Genomic DNA, 27,678 nt, shown 5'->3' with positions numbered 1-27,678 from the left:
CTCCAGCAACATCATGGGCACTTTCCTTCCTGTGAGTAAATTACTTTCCCAGCCCCCCAGCAAAAGTCTACAGCGTATTTAAATCATTAACTATGAATAGGAGGGTGGGAGGAGATTGTGTAAACCTTCAGTGTAAATTTAGCCCAGAACTCCTGCTCCTCCCTCTAGAATGTCTCCACCAATCCAGGAAAGGCCTTCTGGCTGTGTCTTGCTTCTTCCAGTTGTCAGACTACTTACTACTTCTCCCTCTTCTTTTGGCTGCAACCAGGACTAAAGCAGAAGTGAGAGTTCAAGTTTCAGGGCTGCTCTTCTAGCAAACAGGTTTGCCATCACTTCCAGCTGTGTCGGAACCTGCCACTTAAGTGAGTACTACCTTATCTGTCTCCTAAGTAAGGTTTGCTGGTCTGGCACACATACTTTTGAGCAAAGATAACAAACAAGCAACCCAAACCAACAAAACAAAAATGCTGTCATGGAAGTCTCAGGCAGCCAAAGTGTTTCTATCAGAATTCCTCAGCTGTTGTGTAATTCTAGTTTATAAGTGGCCAGGAATATGTACACACACAAGAAGCTTACACATAGCAGCTATGTTTTTCATTTTAAGTCTTTTGGGACTCTGTAATTTTTTTTTTTAACTCTGTGTATGTCTTAACTTGATAAAATGTTTTGGGAAAAAAATTTAATTGAGTCCAAGTAACAGCTGAGTTTTACACTATTACTGTCTACTTAGCTCTCCACCCTGCTCAGTGGCAGATTGGAATCCATCTTCTCTATCATCTGGAAAGGATGCATACTTTTTTTAAAGATTTTATTTATTTATTCATGAGAGATAGCAGAGAGAGAGAGAGGCAGAGACATAGGGAGAGAGAGAAGCAGGCTGCATGCAGGGAGCCTGATGTGGGACTTGATCCGGGGATTCCAGGACCACGCCCTGGGCCAAAGGCAGGTGCTCAATCGCTAAGCCACCCAGGCGTCCCTGGAAAGTATGCATACTATGTCTAGGGAAATTTTAGGGAATATATACATGAAAATTCAAGGAAATAATCCTGGGGTAGCCCCTCTCTCCATGAAATGGTCAAGAGAAGCTCTAGAAGTCCTATATGGAAGTTTAAAGCAGGATCTTGTTAGGGCTGGGGAGAATAGTAGAGGCTTCACCTTGCTTTGAGGTGATGATATATGCTAAGTTAATGTTATTACTTGGATTACTTGGTGGGAGAGATACTTATGGAGATGTAAGGAGGCTAAAACCTCCTCTGCACTGCTGTTTATATGGATGTAGAGCTTACATTTCAGATGAGACCTTAAATACTTCCAAGCCCAACTGGCCAGCCGTGGCACTTTCTTTCTTAGAAGAGTTTTCTGTGGCTTGATACAAACATCTGGACTCATAACTCAGCTCTTTCAATAATACAATTCTTTTACAAAGAATATTGTAAACCTGGAAAATAGATGTTGTGAAATGCTAAGATTACCGGAAAAAAATTTTGTTGAGAAGTCAATCTTATTATCTTTGATTGGGAGGATGCTGATATTTTCTTTTTGGTAGAACAGAATGGTTAGGCTCATTTTAAGCTCCAACTGACTGGTCAATTTTCTTTTCAATGCATATTTGAAAGATTCTAAATGTAGTGGAGGAAATAGTTTCAAAATTTCATCTTAATTGCACAATAATGGAAACAATTCGAATGACAGCAATTAAGGACTACCTTAATCATGGTGTAGCTTTTCACTGGAACGCCATGCAGCTCTTTAAAAAAAAAAAAAAAAACATTTTTTAAAAAATGAGAAAGATCTCCATGTACTAACATGGAAAGACTTAAGAGTTTGTTGCAAAAAAAAAATTTAATGGGAAGAATAGTGTTATTCTAGGCTACGGTTTTGTCAAAGTGATGGGGAAATAAGAACCTATAGTCATTTGCTTAAATACATGGAAAGAAATCCTGAAAAGATACATAGAAGTTATCATAGTTCCTCCAGGAAGTGAGTTGGGATGAAACTGGGCAGCAGTGAGATGAAGGTGGGAGGGGGCAGATTTTTTTGAGAAAAGGTGGGGAGCGGGGAAGGCAGAGGGAGAGAGAGAAAGAAAATTTTAATCAGGCTCCATGCCTGGCACAAAGTCCAACATGGGACTGAATTTCACAACCCTGAGATCATGACCTGAGCCAAAATCAAGAGTTGTGTGCTGGGATCCCTGGGTGGTGCAGGGGTTTAGTGCCTGCCTTTGGCCCAGGGTGCAATCTTAGAGACCTGGGATCAAGTCCCATGTCAGACTCCTGATGCATGGAGCCTGCTTCCCCCTCTGCCTGTGTCTCTGCCCCTCTCTCTCTCTCTCTCTCTCTGTGTGTGTGACTATCATAAATAAATTTTTAAAAAAATTAAAAAAAAAAAAAGAGTTGTGTGCTTAAAAGACTGGGCCACCCAGGCAGGGGGTAATTTTTCACTGTAATTTTTATGTTTTTGGAACTATTTGAAGACCTTCTCTAAAAAATTAAAATTAAGATAAAAGTTGCAACACTAAAAGTGTTTTAAACTACTACTTAACTTCTTCCTTCAGTTTAAGGAAACCTGATGCTAATCTGTAATAAGGGAGATAGCTGCCAAATGTGTGGGCTGTAACTTGCTGACAAACAGCAGAGAAGGGTGGTTTCCTCCCTACTTAACCCCCACTGCCAAACAAAACAATAGTGAGGGGCAGTACTTTACTAATCCTGAACCCTTAGTAAAATCTTCTTAGAAACCCTTCACCTCAATTTTCCTGTATTTTCATGTTTCATATCATCCAGTTCTTAGCTAGTATCAATATAGATCTGCACTGTTCACAAGAATGTTCTGCAATGATAGGACATTTATTGTGTATCTGCAGTTACCTATAGGCATTAGCTACTAGTCACATGTGACTATTAAGCACTTGAAATGCAGCTAGTATTACTAAGAACTTATTTTTAAATAGTATTTAAATTAATTTAAATTTAATTAGCCACATGTGAACAGTGCAGGCAGTCATTTAAATCTGGTTAAGCAATAAAGGCACTTCTCAGGTCTACTAGAACGTTGAGCTATTGAAATAAACTATATACAAAGTTCTCTGTTCTGAAAACACCATCTATTTATTCAACAAATAAGCACATACTGTGGGCCAAACACTATGTTATTTCCCAGAGATAGTACCATGGACATGAGACAAAACACCCATCCTCATAGGACCTACATTCTAGTTCCAAAGATCAACAAACTATAGCCTGTGAGTTAAATCCAGTCCTCTACCTGTTTTTATACAGGCTGCAAAGCAAGAATAGTTTTAATTTTACATTTTAAAATACTTGAAAAAAGTCAAAAGAGGAACACTAATTTATGACACATGAAAATTACATGAGGGACGCCTGGGTGGCACAGTCAGTTGAGTGTCCAACTCTTGGTTTCGGCTCAGGTCATGATCTCAGAGTTGTGAGATCAAGCCCTGCATTGGGTTCCACCCTCAGTGGGGAGTCTGCTTGAGAGTCTCTTTCTCTCTCTCCCTCTGGCCCTCTGGCCTTCCCCTTGTGCTCTTTCTCAAATAAATAAATCTTTAAAAAAAAATTACATGAAATTAAAGTTTCAATATCCACAAATAGGTTTTGTTTGAAACACAGCCATGCCCATTTAGTCATAAATTGTTTGTCAATGGCTGCCGTCTCAACCAGAGTTGAAGTAAGCAGTTGCCAGAGAGAGACCATATGGCCCACAAAGCCATATTTACTAACTGAACCTTTACAGAAAAAGTTTGCCAACGCCTACTCCAGTGGGTGGGTAGTAATATGCAAGATGCCATGATAAGCACTTTGCATGCATTGTCTCATTTAATCTTTGGGACAACTCTCTGATAGAGGTTCTATTAGTCTCTACATTGGTAAAATGGGAAACTAGGATCTGAGAATGTGCATTTCTAACTAGCTTCCAGGTGATGCTGATCTGCTAGCTCACAGAGCACCACCTCTAGATCAGTGATTCCCAACCTTGATTGCACATTAGCATCCTCTGAGGAAATTTTTAAAAATATGATGCCCTGGTCCCACCCCCAGAGATTCTGATTTAATTGGTCTAAGACCCAAGAATACCCAGGTTTTTAAAAAAATATTTTATTTATTTATTCATGAGAGACACAGAGAAAGAGAGACATGGGCAGAGAGAAAAGCAGGCTTCCTGAGGGGAGCCTGAGGTGGGACTTGATCCTAGGACCCCACGATCACGACCTGAGCCAAAAGGCAGACGCTCATCCGCTGAGCCACCCAGGCATCCCTATCCAGGGATATATTTTTTAAATATTTTATTTATTCCTGAAAGAGAGAGAGAGGCAGAGACACAGGCATAGGGAGAAGCAGGCTCCACACAGTGAGCCCAACGTGGGACTCGATCCCGGGTCTCCAGGATCAGGCCCTGGGCTGAAGGCGGCGCTAAACTGCTGAGCCACCAGGGCAGCCCCCTTACCCAAGTATTTTTTTAAATGCTTTCCTGGTGATTCAAATACACAGCCTTGGTTAAGAATCATGCTCTACTGAATCCTATTGAGCCACAGTAAAGAAAAAATTGAAGTGGGAATCCAAAGATGTGAGTTCTAGTTCTAACTCTGACATAACCTATTGAAGCTCCATTTTCTTTGCAGGTGAAAAATGAGGTGCTTAAGCCAGATGATCTCAGAGGGTTCAAGCTCAGTGATTTGTCAGGTCCTCACATAAACGGGTGGGATGGTCAGAAGAAGTACCCAGATCTCCCAGTGCATTGGGTGCAGCAACATGATGCCAAACACCAGGCCCATTTAGAATATAACTTATGGCTGAGATCAGTTATTAGTTATTGTTTGGCAATGTATCAATATAGAAACTCTTCCACATAGCCATGCTGCCTTCAGACCACACAGAGTTGCAATTAAAAATTATTTAATGATGGGACACCTGGGTGACTCAGTTGGTTAAGCATCCCACTCCTGATTTCAGTTCAGGTCTTCATCTCAGCCCTGCATTTGGCTCCATGAGTAGAGCCTGCTTAAGATTCTCTCTCTCCTTTTCCCTCTGCCCCTCTCCTCCCTCTATAAAAAAATGATTTAATGATTGTGAGAGTAGTATTTTATTACAGGGATTTTGAAAAATTACAGAAAGTATGAAGAAGAGAACCCTATAATCCCTACAACCATGTTTTTAACAACCTTGTTTATGAGACCTCAGCCAAGTAAATGGCATCATGATCAAATGATTTCCCACGAAGCAGGGAGGACTAGATGGCCTGGAGGGTCCTCTCACACAAAAGTCCTAAAGGTTAAGCCCTATTATGACATCTCTGGTAAGTGCAGCTTCAAGTCTGGACTCAAAGGTTGTGTAGGCTCCTACTGGGAGCCTGCTAACTACAGCCTATAAATTAAAGTTTGATTTTTGACAGTTCTTTCATGTCTAATTGGTACTAGGTTACTCTCAGTTTCCTCACTTATGGATTATCCACTGTGGAAATTCTCCTTAACATGTCTGTACAACTTTTGAAATGCAGGTGAAAGATATCTTTGCTTTCACTGAGTGTAATTGAATGACTCAGATCTTTACTTCTTTAGAAATGCATATGGGGGGCAGCCCTGGTGGCTCAGCGGTTTAGCGATGCCTTCCGCCCAGGGCCCGATCCTGGAAACCCGGGATCGAGTCCCAAGTTGGGCTTCCTGCATGGAGGTGTCTCTGCGCCTCTCTCTTTCTCTCTCTCTCTGCGTGTGTCTCATGAATAAATAAGTTTTTTTTTTAATCTTAAAAAAAGAAATGCATATGGAAGAAAATAAGATGTAGTACATAGTCAGGAGAATGAGTTGGGACCAGATAGTTCTACGTTCAAATCCAAACAATGCCTTTGTCTTGTACTGAATGTTTGTGTCTCCCTACAAATTCATATGGTGAAACCCTACCCCACAAAATGTGATGGTATTTGGAGGCGAGGTCTTTGGGAGGTAATTAGGTTTCGATGAGGTCATAAAGGTGAGGCCCCAATGATGGGATTAGTATCATAATTGAAGAGGAAGAAAAACCAGAGCTCTCACTCTATCTACCATATAAGGATGCAAAGAGAAGATGGTCATCCACAAGTCAAGAACAGAGCCCATACTGGAAAACTGAACTGGTTAGCACTTGATCTTGGACTTTCTAGCCTCTGGAACTGTGAGAAATAAATGTCTGTTGTTTAAGCTATCCTGTCTTTGGTATTTTGTTATGGTGGCCAGAGTTCACTAAGACAGCCTCTTATTAGTCGTTTTTTTCTGTCTGTAAACAGAGATGATAATATCCATTTCACAGAGTTGCTCTGAAGATTTAGTGATAATTCATATGTAAGTAAAGCACTAAGTACAGTGTTTGAAACATATAGAGTGCTCAGAGAATGGCACTCGTATGATGATAATAAATAATAATAATAAAACTACGCTACTTTGGGGTATGGCTACCTTTGGGATAGAGACAAATACATGTCCCTTTGCTTATCTTTTAGATGGACTGGATTCTGTGGAAATCCTGAGTGCAAGCTCATCCAGCAAGACTTATATTAGCTCTTGTTACCATGCAGACATTATTTCGTGCCAAGTGTTTTCGGCGCCTGGCAATCCCTGGTTCTGTGAGAGTACTGCATAAAGATTATAGGACAGTGCCCCCTCAGAACTTTACCAACTATGAATCCATGAAACAGGAATTCAAACTGGAGATTCCAGAGTATTTCAACTTTGCTAAAGATGTCCTGGACCAATGGACAAATATGGAAAAGGTATGGAACAAGGGCCAGTCCAGCTATAGTTTCTCAGATGGAAGGGACTTTGCCCCCAGGGGATATTTGGCAATGTTTGGAAATAGTTTTGGCCAGGGATGCTGCTATATATCCTCTAATACACAGGACAGTCCCCCATAGCAAAGAATTATCTGGTTCAACATGTTAGCAGTTCCGTAAAGGTTAACTTCTTAAAAAAACAAAAAGTAGTAGTAGTATACAGGTCAGAAATGGTAGGGAATGAGGCATAGATAAAGCATGGAGAGAATATAAAGGGATACAAGAATTCTAACTTTTTGGAAGGAAAAACAATCAAGCTAAATGAGAAATAACATGGCTTCCAACAGCTAGAAATAAAGATGTCAGAGTTATTTCCACATATCCTGTGTGCGTCCTAACTAATAACCTGTGAATTTTCATCTGAAAAAAGATTCCACTGAGTCAGTTAAAATAGAATTTAGCTGCATAAGGACCTTGGTTTGTCTTTCCTCAGGCTGGAAAGAGACCTTCCAATCCAGCCTTCTGGTGGATAAATGGAAATGGGGAAGAAGTGAGATGGAGTTTTGAGGAACTGGGATCTTTGTCTAGGAAATTTGCCAATATACTTACTGAAGCCTGTGCCCTGCAAAGAGGAGATCGAGTAATTGTGATTCTGCCCAAGATCCCAGAATGGTGGCTTGCGAATGTAGCCTGTCTGCGAACAGGTTAGTAGTGTTGCAGCCTGATTACATTTAAACTAGGCCGGATGGGAGATTTTCCAAAACATCTAAGTAATCATGAGACATTTATTTGGGTAGATTATTTGAGGTACATAATATAGTATTATTCTCAGGAATATTCTCAGGAACCTTAGAAATGTGTTGGAAACCCATCATATCTTTTGACCTAAACTATGAGTTGAGTTTCTCATAATGAAATTGGTTTATTAACCAAATGCCAATTAACAATTGAGTACCCTCTTACCTACCACTCTTCTCTTCCTATAGACCTGTGGTCATCTGGAACTCAGTGAAGCCACAAACTCAAAGAACCCACCCCAGTTCTTGTTTCATGCCTTTATTTCTCTCATGATTAACTGCCATTCATCTGGTGCCCAAAGCAAGCAGCTTACTCCTTCCAAATCAGTTCCTACATCTTGTAAATTTAACTTCCCACATGACTCTCGAGACCCTCTTCTTCTCCAACTCCATTGTCATTGCCTTACTTCACATTTACCATATCCTGAATGGATGTGCCCAAAAGTCTCCCTAATTCTGATCTTGTGTGTGCCCACACCTTACTCTAATCCCATCCATCCTCCATAGCTAGTGGTCTTTCTAGAACACATGTTTTATCCTGTCAACATGCTCCTTGACATTATTTAATCTCTCCATTACCTACTAGGTAAAATTAGAACTTCTTTAGATGTGACATGGAATCTTCCCTTCATTGTTATCTTCCTTTCCCTTCATTGTTTTCATATTCTGCGCTCCAACTATATCAAATGGTTTCCTATAAGGTTCACGATCTTTCTTATTTCCTGGATTTTGTGTACACTGTTTCCTGTGCTTGGAAAGCCTTTCCCTCACACCTAACCACCTGGACAACTTCTATTAGATTTTCAGGTCTCAACTCTAATCTCACTTCTCAGGCAACCCTACCCTGATGTCCCAATTCAGGTGCTTTCTTTATTGACCTGCCCTAGAAAATATGTATACATTTCTATTTTAGCCTGTACTATATTGTTTGAGTATACTATTTGTTCATAAATTTGTCTTTCCCCTAGGACTATGTATGAGTCTTTAAAGCCAATGACTATGAAAGAGTCATGTCTATACCTCCAATTATTGGCATATAGTAAGTGCTCGGTAAAATATTTGTTGAGTTAATTAATATCCCTACTCTTATGAAAATTATGTTAAGTAAACATTCTTAATTCATCATAATTACTTGTCTTTGAGAGTTACAAGTTCTCATATCACATGTACATGTAAATTGTACACTGGAGTAGCCGGTCCCACTTTTACGGTTTTTTTTTTTAAACAAAATGATAGTTTTCATGAACGCTGCTTAAGGCTGCTTAAGCTCATTGTCTTAGTCAAGGACTGTAGGATTGCCAGGACCAGAAATCCATTCATATTAGTTCAATAAGCAAGGAAAATTATTGAATGTCTACTGAAGAATCTTACAGAAAAAAAAAAAAGTACACACAGAGCAACTGGTCTTTCTCTTATTCTTTTGCTCTGAAGCCCTATGGCTCTTGTCTGTCTCTCCTTCAAGCATCTGTTCCTTTGACTTCTTTCTGCTAGCACATGGTTTCTTTGTTCTTCATTTTGGCTGACAGGTGGTTTGGTTTGTTACACAGATGCCTTGGCCCTAACTCTGCATGTCCCAATCCACTCAGTCTCTTAAATCAAATACTTGAGGCAGAATCCGACTGGCATGGCTTGGGTTGGGCCAGTCAGATGTAGTCAGAGGGAGGCTCATCTGATACAAACATGGTTACTGGGGCTGCAGAAAGGAAGGCAGAGTCTCTTAAAAGGAAGAATAAAATGGAGACAGTAAATGGTAAATCTAATGTACTAACAATGCTGAAAATAAGCATTATCTACCACCTAGAGGGATGAGGGGATGGACTAGGCTTTCAAATTCTGTTGCCAAATTGAATTATGAAAATTACTTCTTTTGCCCATCAAACAAACTTCTGGAAAAACTTTGTCTTTTCATGTAGATCTGTTAACAGGGAGAAAAGGGGCTACTAGTGCCAGAGTCTTCTGACCCTTCATGCAAATGTATAAATTGATAACATCATTTTGTATACCTTATATCATAAACATGGTAATGAGAGTCTTCCCCCACAACTTAAAGTAACATTTTGCTCCCTGGCAAGAAACTATGTAATGCTCCCCAGAATGATTAATTTGGACAGAAAGTAATTTTAATAGATAAGACTGATCACTATTAATAAATAGGTTCTTTTAAAGATAGGATATGAGGGACGCCTGGGTGGCTCAGCGGTTGAGTGTCTGCCTTCGGCCCAGGGTGTGATCCTGGAGTCCTGGGATCGAGTCCCCATCGGGCTCCCTGCATGGAGCCTGCTTCTCCCACTGCCTATGTCTCTGCCCCTCTCTCTGTGTCTCTCATGAGTAAATAAATAAAATCTTAAAAAACATAAAGATAGGATATGAAAAATACATTAGCAGAAATTAATTATCTAAGGGTGACGTGTTTAAATAAAGTGCTTCTACTAGGCATGAAACGCTATCAGTGGGCTTGTTTTTAGAGAGTGCCTTTAAATTAGAGAAAACTATTAGTCCACGGTCGGCTAATAACTTATCCCAGATGGAACATCTCTAAGGAATAACCTTGGAGTAAAGCTTCATAAACATTGCTGCGTTGCCTTATTAGAAAATAATGATATTCTGAAGAACTCTGTGTTTTGGTCTTGGTTTTCTGTCTCCTGAAGACCTCCACTGGAGGGGCTTGTCCTTTCCAAAATGGAAAGATGAGCTAATGTCAAGAGTCCAGGAATGACCAAGTATGTGTTCTTCAATCTTCCTTTCCTGATGTGATGCTAGGAAGAGTAAAAACCACTGGGAAGTGCATACCTTCCACCCCTTTCTTTAGGGCCTGGACTTTTTTTTTAATTAAGATTTTATTTATTTATTCATGAGAGACACATAGAGAGAGGCAGAGACATAGGCAGAGAGAAAAGAAGCAGGTTCCCTCTGGGGAGCCTGATGTGGGGCTTGATCCCAGGACCCCAGGATCACGACCTGAACCAAAGGCAGATGCTCAACCACTAAGCCCACCCAGGTGTCCCAGAGTATGGACTTAAGAGTGGTAGAGCCTAACATATAGATATGGATACATGTAAATATAAATACAAATGTAGATATATTCTTGAAAGTTCATTAATCCTTTGAGGAAATAATAGCTAATATTTATTTGCACTCTTTACACATTTTACCTCATTTACTCCTCAATCTTATAGAATTGCCATTTTACAGATGCAGAATCTGAAACTTATGGAGATAAAGTGTTTTGTCCAAGGCCAAGCTATAAGACTGCTTGGCTCCAGGACAGACTTTTAACCATTATATACTACACTTAAAGAATAATTTACAGCAAGGAAAAGTAGATGCACAGAAAAGATGAATGCCTCAATCCTTCTCTTTGGAAAGAAATCATAAAACATTCATCTATATTTTAAAAGGTGCTGGACTAAAGTAGTTAAGTGTACAGCTCTAAGGTCAGGCTATAGGGTTCAATCCCTGCACTGCCACTTTCTACTCCAGTGATCTTTAGCAAGTTATTTATAGATTTTGTGTTTGGGGTTTTTTGGTAGTGATTAAATAAAACATGCAAAAACCTTAGAATAGCATCTGGCATTTAGCCAATAAATACGGGCAATATCACTCCTCAATCAAAATTCTCTTTAAAAAAATGGAAAAAAAAAACTTTATTCAAGCTGAATGTTATGAATGGTCTTTAGATAGAAGAAAATTAACCAGCATTAACACACTTTCAGGGCAGCCCTGGTGGCTGAGCGGTTTAGCGCCGCCTCCAGCTCCGCCTCCAGTGATCCTGGAGACATTGGATCGAGTCCCATGTCGGGCTCCCTGCATGGAGCCTGCTTCTCCCTCTGCCTGTGTCTCTCTTTCTGTGTCTCTAATAAATAAAATCTTTAAAAAAAAAAAAAACACACTTTCATATTAGGTCAAAAGGGCCACAGGTATTGAGATCCCTTGAAAGGCAAAAGCAGAATAATGAATGGAAGAGACTGGTAAACTGAATGGTAAACTCATTTTGAGACATAAAGAGTACACATAAGCAATCTATACTACTGTGACTAACATGATAAGGGAAATGCTTCCTTCTGTACATTGTTTCTCTTCTGCTCCCTTAGGAACAGTTTTAATTCCAGGAACTACTCAGCTGACCCAGAAAGACATTCTCTACAGACTACAATCTTCGAAAGCAAAGTGCATCATCACCAATGAAGTTTTAGCCTCAGCAGTAGATGCTGTTGCATCTAAATGTGAGAATCTGCACTCCAAGCTAATTGTATCTCAAAAACCCAAAGACGGGTGGGGGAACCTCAAGGAGATGATAAAGTGAGTGGCCATAACTGCTGTAGAACAGCTTCCCCTCAAAGGAAAGGAAACACTGAAAAGATTCAATCCACAAGTGATCAGAAAAATGAAAACTGAAACAAGGCAAAGGGAACAACTGGTGATTATTGCTGCACTCATAATCTGCAAAGCTCTGAGGCAGCAAGGAATGTGGAGTGGTTTTTGTATGTTAGGACCTTGAAGGAAGCAGACTCTTTGACAGAAATTAGTTGTGTAAGAGGTTTATTAAAGATTTGTCTTGGGGTCAGCACCTATGAAGGAAGTGGAAGGATAGTGGGATTGAGTAAAAGAAGAAATTCATCTGCCATGCACTCCCAGCAAAACCTTCAGCCAATCCACTGGGACCTCTGGGGCTTGGACAGCCCTTCAGAGCTGTTCCCAAATAAAGCAAAGGTCCTGGCCTTTATATACTCATACTGATCAGTAACTGGGTATGGGCTCCCCCTACAAGGAGGGGTGACCTTGAGCAAGGCAGCTCTCTTCAGACTGAAGGAATCTCTAAATAGGGCTCCCAGCACTGGTGGGGAGTAAGTGCTTCATTCTTGCAGCAGGATCTGGGAGGTGCATTCATGGCACCAACCACAGAGCTGTTATCATCTCCCAGAGAAACTGATCATAATCAATTCTTTTGTGTAGGCTATATCATTTCCTTCCAGTTAGCAACACTTCAGGTTATAAATAAGAAGAACACTTAATGTTAATGGATGCAATAAGAAAACCAAGTTACATTGATGTTCAGTCCCTGCTATGGAATGCTTCCAGGGGTTGCTTAGCACTCTTGCCAGGTATTGATTCTAACTTAGCTTTAGGTTGGCAACCAGTTCCCTCTCTAGAATGAACTTCCCACCTTTACTCAAGGATTTGGGAACATGTTTGCAACTAAAGACTTGTTCCTCCCTCCTCTAAAATAGCTAACATTTACTGAGTTCTTACCAAAACCCAAGTACTGTTCTAATTAGAAATGTTATAACTGCAACAATGGGTAGCATTTATATGGCATTGGTTAAGTGCCCAAAACTGTTCTAAGCATTTCACATATATTAACTCATTTACATGTCTCAATAACCTAAGGAGCAGGTACTATAGTAATACAGATGAATGAGGTCAAATGCTAGGATCTCACAGAGCTGGGTTTCAAGCCCAGGGAGTCTGGCATCTGAGCTCACACTCCTAACTGCTATGTTTACTGCCTCTAGTGATGAGAGATTGGTAGGATATTCCCACCTTAGGTTTCAAAAGCAATCATATCTACAATAGAAGTGATAGGTTCGCAGCTATAGGTACTATTTTTAAGAAAGAAAATGACAGAATCATAGACTAAATAGTTGAGCTTTGTTAGGCATTGAAAACAGCTTTTCTATAATTCTTGTGGCCTGGATGTTTCTAATTCTAATGTTTCTTTCTCAGTCCAATATTCCCAGAAAAAAAATCTCTATGCTTCTTAGACAGTGGGTGTGCAGAATTTACTTTCCTATAGCTGATTCTTGAACAACGTGGGAATTACCAACCGGCTTTATACCATTACCCATGACTTCTATTAACATACTTTCTTAAAAAAAATCACATTTGAAAACATCCACAGTTCTCACAAAGCCATGATTATAAGATCACACATCCCTCATTCTGCTGGTGGTATGATAAATTGTCTTAAGATTTTTTAAATGCTTCAGCTTTTCTTTATTATACAATAAAAAGCTATGAAGCCAGCTCTTATAAATGGACTTTGATGACAAATTTAGTTTAATTCCAGAAAGCATGTAAGAAGATAAAGAGATGACTTTTACCTTGGAATTCAACCTAAATCATGGGGGCCTGATCCATGAGGTGAAGAGATCCGAGTAGATGGTTTCTTGAATTCTTTTCTGTGGTTAATAGTTTATGATGCCATGTGCAATGTGCAGAATCATTGTAGTTCTTCCTTTGTAGACACGCCAGTGACAACCACACCTGTGTGAATACAAAACACGATGAGATGATGGCCATTTACTTCACCAGTGGAACAAGCGGATCTCCTAAAATGACTGGTCACAGCCACAGCAGTTTTGGTTTAGGATTATCTGTAAATGGAAGGTACTTTCACACAGCTCCAGCTTCATGTGTCAAAATTACAAAGATGATGATGCATTTATTGGTCTTTTAAAATTTGTTCTCCTTAGTTAAATCAGGACTATTATTTCTTTTCCCAGGTTCTGGCTGGATTTGACACCTTCAGATGTGATGTGGAATACCTCAGACACAGGTTGGGCAAAGTCTGCTTGGAGTAGTGTCTTTTCTCCATGGATCCAGGGAGCATGCGTATTTGCACATTACTTGCCACGTTTTGAGCCAACTTCCATCTTCCAAGTAAGGAGAGCACAAGAGGTGACCATTTAGGAATGCTTTAGCCACGTCCCTAACAGGACTGATGAATAAAAGTAACTTGCAGAAATCAGAGAAGACCACATGGCTTAAGATATTTCACATCTGGAAGGTCAATTATCTTGAAAGGATATGCAGAGGAAAGGTGTGACATTTACGTTAGAATAAGCAATGTTGAGGTTGTGCTGTGCCTGCCATAAACATGTGGGGACTCATTAAAGTTGTAATAGGACTAAGAGTTTACTTCTACATTGCAGACACTTTCCAAGTTTCCCATCACAGTCTTTTGTTCAGCACCGACTGCATACCGAATGCTCATACAGAGTGATATGACCAGGTAAGAAAGGTTGGTAAACAGTCACTTAGTGGGAGTAGGGGAGAGGAAGAGGAAGCCATAAGATAAAGCATCTTTCTGCCTAAAAACATCGTTCCACGCTAGTAGGTAGGGAATTTAGCAATCTCTTCTCCCCCTTCTCCTTTGTGCTTTTTGTTAAGTCACCATTGGTACATCCAGGGCAGGCACTCCCAAGCGAGGAAAGGAAAGGGAGGGCTCAGCCATGGGTATACCCCTGAGCCCAGTAGTTATGGATAAAAAAAGTGTTTAATCTTTTGGATGACAAATGTTACCTGAGCTGAGAAAGTAGAGGAATGACCCCTTTTTGGAGCCCTACCCCAGCAAATAGGAAAAGGGGTGAATGTCTTTTGCTCTATTACTGATTCTATTTGAAAGGGTGCATTGGTAAATATTTTTAAACTGTCAAAATTGTTAAAACTTTTTGAATAGGAAATATTTCATATGACATAAAATTCAATAGGTACATAAGAATGTAGAGTGAAAGGTCTTTCTCTAAGCCCCGTCCTTGGTCTCCATTATCCTCCCTGAAATCTGTGCAAACAAACCAATATGCCAGTGTTCTCACCCTCTCTTTTATAAACATAAATAGAAACATAATATGTTCACAGTCCTGTACTTTCCTCTTATTTGCCTAACACTACATCCTGGAACTGTGTGCTATCCAGTTCTATCCAATATGGTAACCACTTGCCATATATAGTTATTTAAATTTAATTTTAATTAATTAAAAATTCAGTTCCAAAGTTGCACTAGCCATGTTTCAAGTGCTCAATAGCCACATAGGGCTAGATAATACTGCAGTGGATAGTGCAGATAAAGAACACTTTGATTGTGGCAAAAGTTTCTACTGGAAAGCACTGTCTAGGAGCTTACTTATTTTTTTATTTTTATTTTTTAACAGCTCTACAGTATTCCATTGCATAATATTCTACAGTCAGTTTAACCACACAATTGGTAAAATTTTAATCACTGGTTTAAAATGTTATCATGCAAAACCTTCCCTGAGGATGACATGGCTTTTTTTTTTTTTCAACAGATCACACACTCCCCCCAAAAAAAGTGGGAAAAAATGGATGTCTTGGGAGTCATTTTATGATGTTAGAATGGTTTGTTTATTTTGTATTGGAGAGGGGAGGAAAGGAGGAAGGAACAAAAACGTACCTTATATTGAATTTCATTAGAAATAATTCTAATTTTCATTTCTCTCCATTTTTTCTCCTAAATTTAATTTTTCTGTTTTGTGAGAAGCTATAAGTTCAAAAGCTTAAAGCACTGTGTGAGTGCGGGCGAACCAATCAATCCTGAAGTTACTGAACAATGGAGAAAAAGGACAGGTCTGGATATCTACGAAGGATATGGACAGACTGAAACGGTATAGGATCTCATTGAAAAGACAGGGCTGGACTTAGTTGGATGAATAAAACCTGTAAATAAATATAAATAATTGGTAAATAATTTTTAAAATAAGTGTTTATTATATGCTTATGATTGAGGGATAGGAGGTAGATGAGTGATTAGAATAGTTAAAAAAAAAAGTTGAGGGGACAGCCTGGGGTGGTTCAGCGGTTTAGTGCTGCCTTCAGCTCCGGGCGTGATCCTAGAGACCCACAGGTGTGGATGAGTCCCACATCGGGCTCCCTGTATGAAAGCCCGCTTCTCCCTCTGCCTGTGTCTCTGCCTCTCTCTCTCTCTCTCTCATGAATAAATAAATAAAATCTTAAAAAAAAAAAGTTGGGGGACTCCTCGGTGGCTCAGTGGTTGAGCGTCCGCCTTTGGCTCAGGACATGATCCCTCAATCTCAGGATCAAGTCCCACGCAGGGAGCCTGCTTCTCCCTCTGCCTCTATCTCTGCCTCTCTCTCATGAATAAATAAATAAAATCAGAAAAAAAAAAAAGTTGGGAGGGAAGCTAGTTGCAAAAAAGTTCTGTAACAGACACAGTAGTTCACGCATTCATTGAGAAAAACCACTATAGAGCTGATCAAAGTGAGAGCATTAAAATATATTTTAAGTGAAAGAATGTTAGATCTATAGAAAGATTCTCCTATAACTCTCTTAGGGCTGCCTCAAAAATGGAGAATGCTGAGTTCCTTGTTACTTGAAATATTAAGAGTTCACTAGATGACTCCTTGGCGAATATACTCTTAAAAAAGGGTTATTTAAGGAGCTCGTAGAAATAAGAATAAGAAGAAATCCTAGGGGAAATGAATAAACTACTAATAAAAGTGTAAGGAAGAGGAGGCATACAATGGAGCAGATAAAGGAAAAGCTGAAAGAAATTTTTCATAGCGTGTCTTTTTATAATGCTTCTATTTTTAAACCATAAGAATGTAGTACCTGGTCAAAAATTTAAATATCAAAAATAAAATTGACAGATGTATTAAATAGAAACAACATAACAAGTATCATGCTAATATGGGTACAAATATTTTCATAAATATGAATATTTTAGTAATTATCAATTTATTAAGTGTTATAACTTTAAGTATTTGATTAGCATCTATCTTTACACTCCACAAGAGCAGAAAATTTGTTTTATTTTGAGCCTTGGTCATCATGAGTTCTCAATAAATATTTGTTGAATGAATGCATGGTGGATGAATAAATGAATTTTAAGTTTCTTATAACGTTACTTGACTCTTTCTCCTTCTGTTTTTTTTTCTTTTCTCTCTCTCTCTCTCTCTCTCTCTTTTTTTCCTCTTTCTCCTTCTGAACTAGGTGCTGATCTGTGGAAATTTTAAGGGAATGAAAATTAAGCCTGGCTCAATGGGAAAGCCGTCTCCTGCTTTTGATGTTAAGGTTTGTACACCCCTTCCAGGAGAATTTTTAAGGACCCAATCGGTTTACCACTTAACAGCACTCTACCCTCCCCAACACTCCTAGTTTTGGTGATGATTTCATGTTACTTATATGATATCTTAATTTCCATGTAATGGAAATGGATTAGAGACATTAGTTTAGTGGTCTCCACTTTTTTTCTTGCAAAGCAGTTTCTTGTACCAAGCAGTTCTAGGCATTTTATAAATATTAATCCATTTGATTCCCTGAAAGAACCTATGAGAGACATACCAACATAAGAACCATTCTAGAATGGCTGAACGGGAAGTAGGAGGTACAGGCTCCCAGTTATAGAATGAGTAAGTTACAAAGATAAAACACACAACATAGGGAATTGAGTCGATGGTCAATGGTTATATAATAGTATTGTATGGTGACAAAAGGTAGCTAGCTATATTTGTGGTGAGTATAGAAAAATATATAAACTTGTTGAATCACTATGTTGTACACCTGAAACTAATGTAACATTGCATTTCAACTGTACATTAATAAAAAATAAAAAAGAACCATTTTTTATATATAGCTATTTCACATAGCTAGTAGCTACTAGTGCTGGGATTCAATCCCAAGCAATCTGGTTCCAATATCTGTACTCTTAACCACAGCACTATACTGCCTTTCTGATAAGAGAGGTCAAGACCTTCTAAGGGGTTCAAGTAGGCCAAAGGAAGCTACAGTTTATAGTAGCTGAAGTATCTTTCTCCTTTCCCAGGCCTGCCTGGCCATTTCCTGGCTCTCTGTAACCATGACCATTATTACCACCTGGTCCCTAAGGAGCATCCTATTATCCGATCTGCACACTTTGTACAGGGTTAGAATGGTTCTCAGATCAGCAGACGCAAAGCTAGGTATAGCCAAAGGAACTGACACTAATACATAAGAGAAAACCATAACATAGTATCAAAAACACAAAATGGATGAATTTACAGAATGAGGCACTCAGCACCAAACCTAAATGAGGGTAAGTTATAAATTAAATCAATGTTTCCCAAGCTTTTCTGATCATAAGGATTACATGGACGCTTGTTAAAAAATACTTATTCTCAGGCCCCTTCTAGGTAGGACCCTGAAATCTGTATTTTAAACAAGGATCCCACTTCTTATGATCAGAGAGGAAGTTTGAAATGGATTGCTGATGTCAGTTTATATAATAAACCAGATGTGGGTTCTTCCCCTTGCTTTATGAGAACCTTGTCTAAAGATAGGCTTGCCTGGTGGTTCAGGTCTGGCTTTGAGCTTCATGAACTGAGTGTCTTTGGCTGAGTGTCTCTAGAGAGGTTATTAAAGTCTCAGTTTCCTGATTTGTAAAATAGGGACAGGGGTGACCAACTTGTCCCAGTTTGCCTGGGACTTGACTTGGTTTTAGAATGAAAAGTCATACATCTCAGGGACACTCTCCTGCCTCAGTCCTGGGTAAACCATGATGGCTGGTTGCCCTAATAATAGAACTGATACCATAGGTTTTTTGTGAGGATTAAATGAGATAATATCTCTAAAAAGCATACCAAAGTACTTGGCACATAATAAAGGTCTGAAAGAGAGGCCTTTATCATCATTCATCTCTCCCTTGGTACCTAGGGAGAGTGCTGTAATAATGCTAACCAAATAAGACTGTTATAAGAATTAAGGAAAACAATGCAAGTTAAGTACTTAGAACTGTAGTATTTCTTACTTGGAATGCAGTCAGTGCTTATGAAATGCTAGCTACTATTAGGTACTTCAGGGAACCAGAAGGACTGGGAAAAAGGTAAGAAAGCTAGGCTTCTGGCATACTCATCAGTATCTCAACCAGAGAACATTCCCTTTTCCCTGCTTACTAATATTAGGCTCTTGAAATAAGGTTTTATTTGTTCCAAAGTTAAACAAAGTTTGAAAACCAGTAATGAAATATTTACTTGAGAGTAAAAGACAGTCAAGACATATTGCAAATGATAAAAGCAGATTATAAAAGTGTATTATAAAGTGATCCTATTTTTTTCCTATGTTTATATTGTCTCAAAAGAGATCACCAAAAGGGCGATTAATGTTAGACGGTAGAATTAAAGACGATTTTTACTCTTCACAATTTGCTAACTTGCAGTTTATATTTTGTACTAAGAATTTAAATAAACACATTTCTCTTGGGAATTTAAAGTACACTTAAAAATTTTTTTGAAGTCTGTAATGTTAAATGGCAAAAATACAAAACAAAACAAAGTAAAAATTTAACATGTACCTTTGCATAAAAATTCCCTGAAATAAATTGTTCTCTTTTATCCTAGATTTTAGATGTAAATGGCAATGTTCTACCTCCGGGACAAGAAGGAGATATTGGCATTCAAGTTCTACCTAACCGACCATTTGGCCTTTTTACTCATTATGTAGTAAGAGACTTTTTAAATAACCTCTTACTTCCTATTTATTTTTCAAAAGTGCTTGGTAACTATCCCTTTCTGTCACAAAACACACCTAGATAGGTGCTTGGACTTTTTTGAGATGTCCTAAATTGTGACTCCTCAGATAGGAAATTGAGGAAACACCCAAATGTTTGTTCTCCCAAGGCTCATGAAGGTAAGAAAAGGTAGCCCTAGAAAGACAGCCCTTTTTGTATACACTGCTCCTCTACACTATACAGTAGTAGCCAATCATTTTCCTGAAATCTGATTAGTGGTCTCCCTTCTTGAGTGAGAGGGACAGAAAATGGGGCCGTGAGATTAAGAAATGTCTTTCACTAGAGGCCTTCCAAGCTCCCCACGGTTTGCAAACCTATTTTCATCTCTAATCAAAGTATACAAATTATAGCAAAGTTTACATTGATATAATCAAAGGTCCAGGTTCTACTTGTCAGTGAATTTTACATAACGTAACAATACTTCCTTTCCCATCTTGCCAAAGTTATAGAACCAATTCTCTGTTTCTATGTAAAAACAAAACACAAAAACAAACAGTTTGTTCTTTGAATTATTAGGTGCTGATGCTTTCTTTTAACTCTGAGTATTCACCTCTCTCTCTTTTCCTGCCAGTGTTAGATATTAGCCACATTAAAGACTTATTAGCCCACTCCTTGGATCTCTGAACTCCTGCAGTGTTTAGTGATACATCAAAGAAAATTCTCAGGGAGGCACCTGGGTGGCTTGGTTGGATTAGCATCCAACTCTTGGTTTTGGCTGGGGTTGTGATCTCAGGGTCATGGGGTTGAGCCCTACATTGGGCTCTGTGCTCCATGCAGTCTTCTTGAGATTCTTTCCCTCTCTCTCTGCTCCCCCTCCTTCCCCTACTCTCTAATTTTAAAAATCTTTTAAAAAGAAAAGAAAATGCAAAAAAAAAAATAAAATAAAAAATAAAAAATAAAAATAAAAATAAAAAATAAAAAAAAAAAGAAAAGAAAATGATAGGTATGGCAGCATGACTATCTTTGTAACTGTAGTTTACCTTTCTTAGATTGGGCTAGCTCAATGCTGGAATTTCATCCTTGTTCCACGTGCTGGCTCCTCTTCATTCCAAGGCTTCTTAAAAAAAAACCACTTTTTTTCCCTTGAACATTTAAAAATCCAACTCAACAGAAGAATCAGATTCACAGTAATACTAACAAAATGCAATTTGTTTCATAGGATAATCCCACAAAAACCGCTTCAACCCTACGAGGCAATTTCTACATCACTGGGGATCGGGGCTATATGGATGAAGATGGCTATTTCTGGTTTGTTGCAAGATCAGATGATATCATATTATCCTCTGGGTAATTTTTCATCTGCACATATGTCTTATGTTAATTGATCATTGGTGTTCTGGAATGAACCTGCTGCTCACCTTTATAAATTGTTGGCATGTTTTATTTTCCAGTTACAGAATTGGACCATTTGAGGTAGAAAGTGCCCTCACTGAACATCCTGCAGTTGCAGAGGCAGCTGTTGTCAGCAGCCCAGACCCCATCAGGGGAGAGGTAAGAAAAAAAAAAAAAAGAAAGGATTCATTTCTACTTTATAATTTGTTGGCAGTCTAACACATACTTTTCAACAGTTCATTGAAACAGAATTACCCAAATGTTTCACTAACTATGCAAGTCAGATAGTCATTAGTAAAAATGCTAATCATAAAGAACTGCCAGGAATAAGACTGAAAATATAAATATAAGGAATTTGAATCTTTTCCATAGAGGGATGATATGAATGTCAACAACCCCCAGCTTATAGTAGGATACGATGCTAGAGGTCAGCTAAATAGGATTAAGTTATTACCCAGCTCTGGAAAACAATATGATCCCTAGTATAGCTGAGGAGGATAGGCCGGCATCAAATATCGAGGGTGGCAGGAAGGTCAGAGGTAGGAACTGAGGCAACTAGAAGTAGGCTGGGTAGGAAGACAAGTAGAAGATTCAGAAAATAACCTGTGAATAAGGCAGGGGTCCTAAAAGCTTTTTTTTTTTTTTTAAGCTTTATGCCTTGAACTCATGATCCCGAAATCAAGTCAAGTCATATGTGTTCCTGAAAGCTCAATCGTAGTGGGGGTGATCAGATGGTGGTTTGGGTTTAAAGGTTCCATGCTATTCTGCAGGCCCCCTTTGCCAGGCAGGGCCTCCAAAATTCCATATAAAAGAGAACAGGGAAGTGATTCTGTGATTATTGAAGTTTATCCTTTCACTCCAAATTCCACCCGTAGGATCACAAAGCTCTTTGGAATCTGAAGGTCATAAGGCACTATTGGACTTAGGCAATGATGGAAATGTTCTAGATCTGTGCCATCTGATACAATATACGTGGCTATAAAGCACTGGAGATGTGGCTGATGTGACTGAGAAAATTTTTATTTCATTTTAATTAAATAGTAACGTGTGGCTACTGGCTACCATATTAAATAGCCACCATTGTAGTTTCTCATAAAAATGCAAAATTTTGCACAGAATTTCAGAGAAACTTTGAAGCTGACTTAAGGATTTCGGTTAAGAAAAAATTTTGTGGGCAGCCCCGGTGGCTCAGCGGTTTAGCGCCGCCTTCAGCTTGGGGTGTGATCCTGGAGACCTGGGATCAAGTCCCATGTCAGGACTGCATGGAGCCTGCTTCTCCCTCTGCCTGTGTCTCTGCCTCTCTCTCTCTGTGCCTCTCATGAATAAATAAATAAAATCTTAGAAAAAAAAAAAAGAAAAAAATTTTGTACTTCTAACACTACTACAACTAATACCTAGTAGTTCTGATGACTTAGTATATTCCAGGTATTGTAAGCCCTACATAGGACCTGTATATGTTAACCTATTTAGTTCTCACCACCTCTTTTTTTTTGGAGAAGAAAACAGAAACAGAGGTATCCTAACTTCCCCAAGATTACACAACAAAGTGTGATTTGAACCCAGGCCATCTGATATTAGAGTTCATGCTCTTAATCATGTTAGGGTGCTCCTTATTAATTTATCATCTTTTGTAATGGTTTACAAAGATTTTTATAGGGGCACTTGGGTGGCTCAGTCAATTGAGCATCTGATTCTTGATTTTGGCATAGATCATGATCTCAGGGTCATGAGATTGAGCTGTGTACAGCTCCACACTCAGGGTTAAGTATGAGATTCTCTCCCTCTCTCTCTCTTTGCCCTTCTCCCTACTGCTGTGTGGGTTTTCTTTAAAATAAAAAAATCTTGAAAAAAAAAAAACTTTTGTAAAGATATAATAGACCCTACCCAAGGTGTAGAAGTCATCAATATGCAAAACAGTAATTATAAACATTAGTTCTTAAAATAATCTGGCTCTGAATGATTCACTTGTATCAAGGTTAAATTTTTTTAATTCATAAAAATGTTAAGCAAAAGAGCCAGTATAAACATTTTCTTAAGTATCAAAAAATGAATAGGATAAAATTATATATAGGTAGCCCAAAAACTCTGGGCAGGGCAGAATTTTCCAAAACTTTTTTAAGATTTTATGAGAGACACAGAAAGAGGCAGAGACATAGGCAGAGGGAGAAGCAGGCTCCCTGCAGAGTGCCGGATGTGGGACTCGATTCCAGAACCTGGGATCATGCCCTGAGCCAAAGACAGACATTCAACCTCTGAGCCACCCAGGCGTCCCTTTCCAAAACATTTCAAGGAAGAATGAATTTTGGAAACGGGCTTTGTGAGCATAAACTGATGAAGTCTTCCTGGTTTTCTGCCAATTAGAGAGCAAGGGTTATCACCACTTTCTATTCTTTTTCCTCAGGGTTAGGTAAATTTGTCAGGGTAATAGCAAAGTGGCTGTTGGAATCTTCACAGCCTTTTATCAACACAAGTATCTCTGGAATGAAGAGTGGACAGTCTCAATGAACTCCGTTCAATAAGGATATAGCAAATGCGGTATGAATACTCTTTATAAGGGCCACACTGAGCCTAGAAACTAGGCTAGATCAAGCTTAGATGTTACCCAAGAGGCTATGCTTAGTGCACTGCTGAGTTTCTGAAAGGATTATTTTTTTTCTAAAAGGAAATTTTCTTGAGGGAGATAAAAGATGAGGCAAGAAGTCAAAGCAAAGACAGCTCAGAAACAGAAAAAGGTCAGAAAGCAGAGTTCAAGATGTAGTTAGATGAGCAAATTCCAGTTCATTAAGATCATTAACAAAGCAGGGGTCCCAGAAACTGTCTTGTACTACAGAATAGGAAGTATGGAACTCAACTGCCTGGCTTAAGAGCACAGAGCTAGAATCAAACCCTATGAAAATTTCTGGCCCATCCTATCAAGCACTTAAGATTCCTGGTTAGAGAAAGTAATCAAGACACACTAAAACATAAAAATACACAACTCATCCTCCTGGTGTTTCAAATATTTTTTAGGTAGTAAAGGCTTTTATTGTTTTGACCCCTGATTATAAGTCATGTGACCAAGAACAACTGAAAAAGGAGATTCAGGAGCATGTAAAAAAAACTACAGCACCTTACAAATATCCCAGAAAGGTAGGTATTCTAATTATGATGACAATCTGCTTACTGTTCTGAAAAATTTCGGCTGTTTATTATTTTTATTTTAATGAACATTCTCCTCAAACACGCTACACCAAATATGCTAAATGAACTAATGATGTGGATAACAATCAGAATCTTTGAGATTAAAATGAAACTCTTGACATAATTTGCTGGGTCATTTGGCTTACTGGATTTCTAATAAATACTAAATATCAAGCAAAATCTCAACAATACCCCTCTCCCTGCGAGGTTGTTACCAAAACCCACCCAGATGGGTGTCCTAATTCTTTCATTTAGAGATAATAAAACTGCTATATTACTGACTTGGTCTAAAGATGAAAACTTCTGGGCTAATTTTTTCCCCTTGATACCAACAGGTAGAATTTATTCAAGAGCTGCCAAAGACTATCAGTGGGAAGATAAAGAGAAATGAACTGAGGAAGAAAGAATGGGAAACAATTTAAATCCATTCTATTATTTATCACAGTATCTATAAAACAAAGACAAACCACAATGTTCTGGAGAGGTGATTAAAAATGTGATAATATACTTGTAAATTGTTGATTTAAAATATCTCATAAAAAAATAAAATATCTTATGATTGGGGCACCTGACTGGCTCAGTCAGTAGAGCATGTGAATCGATCTCAGGGTTGTAAGCTTAAGCCCCACATTCAGTGTAGAGATTAGTTAAAAAGTTAAATCTTTAAAAAAAATAAAATATCTTATGGTTATAACATCAGAGGGTAAGTTTTGAAATAAAATATTCAGTAAATTCCTCTGTATTAGTGTCAATGTTCTCATGATTTTGATATGAAAAGAATACCATCAATTGCTGAGAAATTTTTAGACATATAGTATCTGAACCAAATTGCCAACCTGTTGGTTTTCAAATTCTAGTTAAATAATATTTCTGATGTTAATATACAAATCAGAACAAATCTTCAAGTTTTGAAATATAACTAAACAACTTATTATTAGAAAAACAAAAATATTGGTTAGAAGATTATCATAATTCTTAAAGTATAAGTATCTACCTGAAAATAGGCTAGCGATTTTTATTAGTCATATTTTTATTGAAATATCTTAAAATATCTCAAATTTATTCCAAGGTCTAAGTATAAAAGAAGGACATCATATACTACCGTTGCTTATATCTAATCTAATAAATGCAGTGTACAAGATATTTAATTTGTGGTTCTTTGGGGCGGCTGGGTGGCTCAGTTGGTTAAGTGTCTACCTTCAGCTGGAGTCATGGTCTCAGGGTCCTGGGATCAAGTTCTCAAGTCAGACTCCCTGCTCAGTGGGGAGTCTGCTTCTCCTTCTCCCTCTGTCTCCTCCCCCCTGCTCATGCTCTGTCTCTCTCTCTCAAATAAATAAAATCTTTAAAAAAATAAATTGTGGTTCTTCAAAACAGTATGATACATTTGGCAAGTGTTAATATATGACATAATAATAAAACAGTGGAGGATCCCTGGGTGGCTCAGCGGTTTAGCGCCTGCCTTTGGCCCAGGGCACGATCTTGGAGCCCCGGGATCGAGTCCCGCGTTGGGCTCCCGGCATGGAGCCTGCTTCTCCCTCCTCCTGTGTTTCTCTCTCTTTCTATGTCTATCATAAATAAATAAATAAATCTTAAAAAAAAATAAAAAAAATAAAACAGTGTACAACTATTATCAGATACTCACAATGTTTGGAAACTCAAGAACAATCAGGATCCATATGTAAACAGAAAACAAATGTTAGATAACTGACAAATGAAATTAGAAGCCTGTGAAATTTTTTTCTCAATTTACAGTTTGTGTGTGTTTAATAGCCCCAGTACAATCTACAGACCTCAGATATGCTAAGTTTCCATAACTTGTAGCACTACACACTTGTTTTCTTTTTATTACACAAAAGGTCACATCAAAGTAAAAGAATAGTTTGGATGTAGAGAAAGTTTATCAACTCCTCATTGAAGGTCTGAGTCTCAATGAATTTTTAGCACAAAAATTTATATTTCTGTCACAACTACGGCTTATTTCTGCAGAACTAAGAGTGAGTCCTCCTGGGGAATGAGACAGAACTCTGCTGTTGGCTCTCTCCTTTTGAAGTGCTTGTTCCCATTTGAAATAACCACAACATTTTCTGTTTTCTTGGTATTTCCCAACTGGGCAACAATAGAAGACTTTTCCATGGTTTGGTCCATTATTAGTAACAACAAGTCTCTTAGATCTTCGGCCACACTTGCATAAAGGAGGTGTCATTTTCCCACTCTTCCAAGGCTCTTGTAGATTAACTGTAGAAGCTAAGATAGAAAGGAGGACCTTCCAGGAACAACTTCTCACTGGGGAGCCATCAGATGATGTAGGTTTTTCTTCATGAACAGTGAGGGTCTGTTTTTTTGCTGGTGGGAAAGCCGGGGGCCTGGATACATTCCTCTTAGGACCACCTAAAAGAAGGGGGTATTTCTCCAAAACTGAAGGATGAGACACACTGGCATTAACACTGTAGAAGCTACTTGATTTGCGTTCAGGTAATTTAAAGTCAGAAACATCTGAACCTGGATCTTTAGCTTCTTTCACATGATAAATAGTAGTATGTGGACTCTTATATACAACAGACTTAGAGGTCCCAGATTTTTGAGGACCTTCTTCTATGCCTTCTTTTAAAACCATTAATCTTTCTATAGAATTAAATGAAGTGTCTAAGTTTGAGTCACCAATGGGAGGTATACAATCTATATTTTGCTCAGGCTGAGATGCTGGCAGTAAAGCTATATCCTCCCAATCGGCCAACATAGGTAAACAATCAAGAGCAGAACTCATTTCCGTATCAGAAACATGATTAACAGATGAAATGGTAGTTGAAACAAGTACCAATTCTGAACCAATCGTTGAAGACTTAGATTTGGTATTAAATGCAAGGTGTTTGTTTCTTATGTCCTTCTGCATAGGTATATTCAAGCTGGAAGATGGCAACTGCTTTAGAGAATTAGAGGACTTTGTATTAAAAAGAGATAAGTTGCTTTTGCCATTGTGAAGACCTGTGTTTACGTTGTTCTTTAGTTGGAACTGATCTTGCTGTACCTTTACAGGAGAATTCATAACAACTGGCCTCATTTGAACTTTTCCATGAGAACTTACTGCATTTTTAGGCTCCCTATCATATATGCTCAGACCCTGAATGTTACTGTTGCAGGCTGATGTTTCTTCAACTTGATTCGTATTCAAATTTCTGGCCAAAATTCTGGAATTCTTCTTAGTGGGAACCTAGGATTCCACAGACAAATCCAATAGCTTTAGAGACTATGCATTCATAATCTCTTTGATACACATCATATGATTTGACAAAAAAGAAAAATATCTTCATCGAT

At 38.5% G+C, this 27,678-nt stretch overlaps 2 protein-coding genes across 6 annotated transcripts in view; one reads left to right on the top strand and one right to left on the bottom strand.

The window, feature by feature from the left end:
- The first annotated feature begins 165 nt into the window (after positions 1–165).
- On the top strand, positions 166–25,509 carry ACSM3 (acyl-CoA synthetase medium chain family member 3). 2 transcript variants are annotated; one of them, XM_049111329.1, is made up of 14 exons: positions 166–362; positions 6,490–6,759; positions 7,253–7,463; positions 11,648–11,855; positions 13,800–13,943; positions 14,060–14,216; positions 14,489–14,568; positions 15,835–15,958; positions 17,304–17,384; positions 19,685–19,786; positions 21,014–21,141; positions 21,246–21,345; positions 24,196–24,319; positions 24,706–25,509. In XM_049111329.1, exons 2-14 carry the CDS (start codon positions 6,559–6,561, stop codon positions 24,786–24,788), a joined length of 1,743 nt encoding a protein of 580 aa, XP_048967286.1. In that variant the 5' UTR covers positions 166–362; positions 6,490–6,558; the 3' UTR covers positions 24,789–25,509. The 2 variants fall into 2 exon arrangements, with proteins under 2 accessions (XP_048967286.1, XP_048967287.1); XM_049111330.1 differs by lacking the exon at positions 166–362 and adding an exon at positions 5,987–6,126.
- Positions 24,171–27,678, bottom strand: part of ERI2 (ERI1 exoribonuclease family member 2) — a 32,638-nt gene continuing 29,130 nt past the window's right edge. For all 4 annotated transcript variants that reach the window (XM_035718073.2, XM_049111327.1, XM_049111328.1 and 1 more), the window contains one exon: positions 24,171–27,574. In XM_035718073.2, the coding sequence (XP_035573966.2) occupies positions 26,267–27,574 (1,308 nt within the window). In that variant the 3' untranslated portion in view covers positions 24,171–26,266. The remainder of the gene's footprint in view (positions 27,575–27,678) is intronic.

The sequence above is a fragment of the Canis lupus genome, chromosome 6, assembly GCF_003254725.2.
Source record: "Canis lupus dingo isolate Sandy chromosome 6, ASM325472v2, whole genome shotgun sequence".
Taxonomy (NCBI): Eukaryota; Metazoa; Chordata; class Mammalia; order Carnivora; family Canidae; genus Canis; species Canis lupus.
Note: the sequence above shows the minus strand (reverse complement) of the source record. Positions and strands in the feature narration are given on the sequence as shown.

Excerpts from the sequence above, each read along its gene's own strand:
- ACSM3 (XM_049111329.1), top strand. The coding sequence starts at position 6,559 with ATGCAGACATTATTTCGTGCCAAGTGTTTTCGGCGCCTGGCAATCCCT. Across the intron at positions 13,944-14,059 it reads GGATTATCTGTAAATGGAAG|GTTCTGGCTGGATTTGACAC; the intron begins GTACTTTCACAC and ends TTCTTTTCCCAG. Across the intron at positions 14,217-14,488 it reads AGCCAACTTCCATCTTCCAA|ACACTTTCCAAGTTTCCCAT; the intron begins GTAAGGAGAGCA and ends TCTACATTGCAG.